General features: G+C 44.3%; 1 protein-coding gene across 1 annotated transcript; it reads right to left on the bottom strand.

Annotated features, from left to right (window-relative positions):
• Window positions 1-5143: 5143 nt before the first annotated feature.
• On the bottom strand, window positions 5144-6393 carry LOC450510 (centrosomal protein CEP57L1-like). Its single transcript, XM_054659685.1, has one exon. The coding sequence runs from the start codon at window positions 6341-6343 to the stop codon at window positions 5174-5176; it is 1170 nt and encodes a 389-aa protein (XP_054515660.1). The 5' UTR covers window positions 6344-6393; the 3' UTR covers window positions 5144-5173.

The following is a 6393-nucleotide window of genomic DNA, read 5'->3' as shown; positions in this document are numbered from 1 at the left end:
TTTGGGAGGCCAAGGTGGGTGGATCAACTGAGGTCAGGAGTTTGAGGCCAGCCTGGCCAACATGGTGAAACCTTGTCTCTACTAAAAAAATACAAAAAAATTAGCCTGGTATGGTGGTGTGTGCCTATAATCCCAGCTACTCAGGAGGTTGAGGCAGGAAAATCACTTGAACCTGGGAGGCGGAGGTTGCAGTGAGCCGAGATTGTGCCATTGCACTCCAGCCTGGGCAACAAGAGTGAAACTCCGTCTCAAAATAATAATAATAATAATAATAATAATAATAGTAATTGTGTTGTTTTTCACTGGGTACTGTGGCTCAAACCTATAATCCCAGCACTTTGGGAGGCCGAGGCAGGTGGATCACCTGAGGTCAGGAGTTCAAGACCAGCCTGGCCAATATGGCGAAACTCCATTGATACTAAAAATATAAAAATTTTTTAAAAATTAAAAAATATATATATAAATTAGCTGGGTGTAGTGGTGGGCGCCTGAATCCCAGCTACTCAGGAGACTGAGACAGGAGAATTGCTTGAACCTGGGAGGCGGAGGTTGCAGTGAGCCAAGATCACGCCACTGCACTCCAACCTGGGTGACAGAGCAAGACTCCTTCTCAAAATAACAATAATAATAATTGTGTTATTTTAAACCACTGAGTTTGTTGTTTGAAAAAAAAAGTTGAGCAAATTCATTATTATTTCTTATATGCAGCACAGGAAACTAAACTATTCTCTAATATTCACCTAGTTGACTCCTATGCACCTCTTATAATCCCCTTCCCAGTCAGATTCATTTTGTCAGGGAAGCCTTCCTTAACCTCTCTGCCAAGGCCCAATCTCCTTGTCATAGGCTTTCATGTCCCTGTGTGCCTCTCCTCCACAATGACCTGTCCAGTTATAATTGTGTGAGGATTCAATTAATATCTGCCCCTCCACTAAAATTGTATGTTCTATGAAAGCAGCCTGTCATGTTCTCCACTTTTTCTCAGGGACTAGCACAGTGTCTGGCACATGTAAGGTGCTCAATAAATATCTTTTGAATAAATAAATGATTTGTAGGACATTCAGAGTGAGGAGAAGTGGAGTGATAGGCAGGGGCTGGATTGCTCAGTGGTTAGAGGCTAAAATGGCACAGGGAAAAGTTTAATGATGTAGTCCTAAAAACTCACTGTTTTTTTGTTTTTGTTTTTTTGTTTTTTTGTTTTTAGACAGAGTCTCCCTTTGCCGCCAGGCTGGGGTACAGTGGTGCGATCTCAGCTCACTGCAACCTCTGCTTTCTAGGTTCAAGCAATTCTCCAGCCTCAGCCTCCTGAGTAGTTGGGGATTACAGGCACCTGGCACCATACCTGGCTAATTTTTGTATTTTTAGTAGAGACAGGGTTTCACTATGTTGGCCAGGCTGATCTCGAACTCCTGACCTTAAGTGACCTGCCCACCTTGACCTCCCAAAGTGCTGGGATTACAAGCATGAGCCACTGCGCCCAGCCAAAACTCACTTTTATTGTGACATATCTGGACAACTGGAGCTAAAGCGTGTTTGGGAACATCCTTGATGGGAATATGTTTCCATAAAACAGTCACACTGAGCCACCCCAGGGCTTGGCTTCTCTTGGAAACTCCAGGGTCCTTCCTCCTTCTAGATGTTCCTTCTAGAAGAACATCTTGTATTCTGATCCCCAGATAACTTTCTTAACCATATCCTCCCTATGAGTTCTACCTTCATGGTCAGAGAAGGGAAATGCAGGGGGAGAAGAGAGGGGTGCAATGAGGAGGAGGGAGCTACAGCTTGGCAGTTTTAATAAAGCCCACAAAATGCCAAATAGCTGATAGATAGAAAGGTGAGTCCATGGGGTGCTATGGAAGGAATTCCCCTCAAAATTATTATGTTGAAGCCCTAACCTTCCAAGTGACTGTCTTTGGAAATGGGGCCCATAAAAAGTTAATTATGGTTAAATGAGGCCATAAGGGTAGAACCCTAATCCAATAGGGCTGGTGCCCTTTTAAGAACAGGAAGAGAGGCCAGGCATGGTGGCTCACACCTGTAATCCCAGCACTTTGGGAGGCCAAGGCAGGCAGATCACGAGGTCAGGAGATTGAGACCATCCTGGCCAACATGTTGAAACCCCATCTCTACTAAAAATACAAAAATTAGCTGGGCATGGTGGCGTGTGCCTGTAATCCCAGCTACTCAGGAGGCTGGAGCAGGACAATCGCTTAAACCAGGGAGTCGGAGGTTGCAGTGAGCCGAGATCATGCCACTGCACTCCAGCCTGGCGACAGAGTGAGACTCTGTCTCAAAAAAAAAAAAAAAGAACAGGGAGAGAACCTGGAGCAAGCATGATGTGAGGACACAGAAAGAAGGTGGCCATCTACAAGCCAGGAAGACAGCCCTCACTGGAACCATCAGCCAGCACCTTGGTCTTGGACTTCTCAACCTCTAGAACTGTGAGAAAGTACATTTCTATTGCTTAAGCTACCCAGTCTATGGTATTTTGTTATGGTAGCCTGAGCTAAGATAGAGGGTTATCCAAAAGGCTCCATTTTGTGCTATAAAAATAAGGTTGAGAGGCTTCAGCATTCTTAGTCTTGTATTCTCCACTATCTTCAACTGATAGGTAGATAGAGACAGGGCCTCCCTCTATTGCCCAGACTGGAGTGCAGCTGTGTAATCTGGGCTCACTGCAGCATAGACCTCCTGGGCTTAAGCAATTCTCCTGCCTCAGCCTCCCACATAGCTGGGATCACAGGTCCATGCTACCACATCTGGCTAATTTTTTTTTTTTTTTTTGAGACAGAGTCTTGCTCTGTCACCAGGCTGGAGTACAGTGGTGCAATTTCAGCTCACTGCAGTCTCCAACTCGCGGGTTCAAGTGAGTCTCCTGCCTCAGCCTCCTGAGTAGCTGGGATTACAGGCACGCACCACCACACCCAGCTAATTTTTTTTTGTATTTTTAGTAGAGACGGGGCTTCACCACATTGGCCAGGATGGTCTCGATCTGCTGATCTTGTGATCTGCCCGCCTCAGCCTCCCAAAGTGCTGGGATTACAGGCGTGAGCCACCATGCCTGGCCACATCTGGCTAATTTTTAAAAAAAATTTTGGCTGGGCATGGTGACTCACCTGTAATCCCAGCACTTTGGGATGCCAAGGCGAGAGGATCACCTGAGGTCAGGAATTCGAGACTAGCCTGGCCAACATGGTGAAGCCCCATCTTTACTAAAAACTACAAAAATTAGCCAGGCATGGTAGCAGGCGCCTATAGTCCCAGCTACTTGGGAGGCTGAGGCAGGAGAATCACTTGAACCCAGGAGGCAGAGGTTGCAGTGAGCCAAGATCACACCATTGCACTCCAGCCTGGGTGACAGAGTGAAACTCCATCTCAAAAAAAAAAAAAAAAAGAATTTACATATATATATATAGAGAGAGAGAGAGATATGAGGTCTCACTATACTGCCAAGGCTGTGCAGCGAACTCCTGGGCACAAACTGTTATAAAAGTCCTGTTAATAAATAAATCCTTCTGTTTCCCATATCTGTCTCTCTGGTCCTCTGTTTCCCACAACAAAATGATCCTCCTGTCTTGGCCCCTCAAAGTGCTGGGATTACAGGCATAAGTCACCACGCCCTGCCCTTTTTGGTCTTTATCTCGTCTGCTGCCCTAGTGCCCCTCACAGAAATGTTGATGTTCCCCAGGTTTTGCCCTTGGTCTTCTTCTTTTCTCGCTCCACACCTCCCTCAGGTGAGCCTACCCACCCCTGTTGCTTCAGCTTCTTCCAGTGGTTCCCAAATCTGTAGCTTCAGCCTAGATTCCTTGCTAAGCCCCCAGCTCAGATATCTAACTTCCTCCGGGTGTCCCTCTAACTGGATGTCTCCTAAATAAAGCCTGCTGTCTCCCCCTGCCAGTTCCCCCCTCCCCTGCATGCCCTCTCTTGGTACATGACGTCACGATCCTTCTGATCATTCCAGCCAAAAACTAAAGGTCAACCTCAATTCCTCTTTTTCCTTACTCCTCATATCTAATCAGTTACAATGACTTGTCTTTTCTTTCTCTTAAATATTTACGTGCCTCTCTCTGTTTCTGTCTTTTCTGCCTCTTAGTCCCATAGGGAGAACCTGAAAGACTGTGACGTATCTGTTGGCTCTGTATGGCTTTAAAAAAAACAAAAACAAACACAAACAAACAAAAACAGGCAAAAGGGAAAGGAGCAATGGATGCACAGGGGAAATGTTCTTTTGCTATTTTTTTTTTTTTTTGTATTTTTAGTAGAGATGGGGTTTTGCCATTTTGGCCAGGCTGGTTTCGAACTCCTGACCTCAAGTGATCCACCCATCTTGTCCTGCCAAAATCCTGGGATTACAAGCGTGAGCCACCACATGTTTCCTTAGTCTATTCCATTTATAAGAAATGTTGGTATTGGGAGGCGGAGCTTGCAGTGAGCCGAGATCAGGGGCCACTGCACTCCAGCCTGGGCGACAGAGTGCGACTCTGTCTCAGAAAAAAAAAAAGAAAAGAAAAGAAATGTTGGTATTAGCCACTGTGATTGGCACCAGCTGACATGGTTCCCAATGGTTTCAACCTCCTGGTATTCTTGCCCTGTGTAATTCAGTCCCCTTGAGTGTGGGCTGGACCTAGTGACTTGCTTCTATTGAATAGGACAAGAGTATTTAACCGCTGGATAGGTTCACCTTGCCTGCTGCCTAGACACAGCCGCTTTATCAGGACGGGAATTGCAATGGATATAGAGTAATTCACACAGAGCTGGCTGTGCAGAAGACCAGAGTTTAATTATTACTCAAATCAGTCTCCCTGAACATTCGGAGATCAGAGTCTTTAAAGATAATTTGGCAGGTAGGCGCTTGGGAAGTGGGGAGTGCTGATTGGTTAGAATGGAGATGAAGTCATAGGGTGTTAAAGTGAGGTTTTCTTGCCATCTTCTGTTCCTGGGTGCAATGGCAGAACTGGTTGAGCCAGATTACCTGTCTGGGTGGTATCAGCTGATCCATCGAGTGCAGGGTCTGGAAAATATCTCAAGCACTGATCTTAGGTTTTACAATAGTGATGTTACCCCCAGGAGCAATTTGGGGAGATTCAGACTCTTGGAACCAAAGGTTGTATGACCCCTAAACTGTAATTTCTGTTTTTTTTCAGATATTTTATCTTTTTATTAAAATTTCTTACTAAAGCCTTCTTACACTGTCTTGATGCTTCTTCAGTTCGGAGATTTGTTCTCCTTTAATTTCCATTTTCTTGACTAAACACTCTAGTTCACATTCTATCTCGTCACAGACTGAATGGCTTTCAGTTTCCTTCATTTGTTTGAGTAGTTCTTGGTGGTCCGTGCTCATTTGGTCCAGCTCATCTTGCATTGCCATCAAAAGTTCAGATAAATTGTCACAAATGGAAATGGACTTTTCTGAGTCAGGAGTAATAGCTTTACACCAGGCAGTTGTTCTAGAAGGCTTGGGGAGACATCTAGTCTCAGTCACGTTAAAAGATTTCGGAAGGATATGTGGGTCACGATGTTGCCTCTTTTCAGCCACAAAAGGCAGTGCTCCAAACTTTGAACAAATTTGCCAAGGTGGTCCTCTCTTTATACATTTAGTTTTCTTTGAAGATTTCTTCTTTTCCTTGGAGTGCTTTAGATTTGAAACTGAAGACATAATTTTACTGATTTCAAGTCCAGTTTGAAGCTCAGAAGCTTTGTCTTGAAATAGCTTATGTTGATGTTCTTCGTCCTTAAGTTTTTCTTCTAAATGTTTAATCTTGTCCTCAGCAGTTTTCTGAGTTGTTGTAAGCCTAAAACACTCTTTTTCTAAGACATCAAGCTTGTCAAGTTTTGCATACAGCTTCATCTGATCTTGTTCTTTTTCCCTCTGAAGCTGGGCCTGTTGTTCTAGGATCATGTTCTTTTCTCGCTCTACATTGAGAACCATTCTCTTTGTATATTCTAGTTGCTTCTCTAGAAGAGTGCAACGAGACTGGGCTGAGCTTAACTGTATACTTACATCTTTTTTCTGCTTTATCAGCTCCTGATGTGACAGATTTCTCTCATTTGTTTCATTCTCTAAGGCCTTCTTATACTGTGCTGCTTCTCTGGAAAGAATGTTCAGGTTATCTTCAGCTTGTGTTCTCTCCAGCTCTAAACAATGCATTTTTTCCTGAAGAGTTTTTAAGGCTAAAATAAGAGCTTGGCTATTTGGGCTATGAAGTATCTTAGGAGAGGTAACTTCTAAGTTCGCAGGATGGCAATTCTGAGATGGTTCATTCTGGGTGAATGAGGGAACGAATACTCTTTCTGGAGGTTTATGATAGCTTCCTACTATACTATGCATTAATTCAGAATCCATTATCAAGCAGACGCTCTCAGTCAGCCCCTGCCACCGCTAACCATTGGTTC

This window comes from Pan troglodytes, chromosome 8 (assembly GCF_028858775.2).
Source record: "Pan troglodytes isolate AG18354 chromosome 8, NHGRI_mPanTro3-v2.0_pri, whole genome shotgun sequence".
Taxonomy (NCBI): Eukaryota; Metazoa; Chordata; class Mammalia; order Primates; family Hominidae; genus Pan; species Pan troglodytes.
Note: the sequence above shows the minus strand (reverse complement) of the source record. Positions and strands in the feature narration are given on the sequence as shown.

What these genes read in the sequence shown, in the direction of transcription:
- LOC450510 (XM_054659685.1), bottom strand. Translation starts at nt 6,343, where the DNA reads ATGGATTCTGAATTAATGCATAGTATAGTAGGAAGCTATCATAAACCT.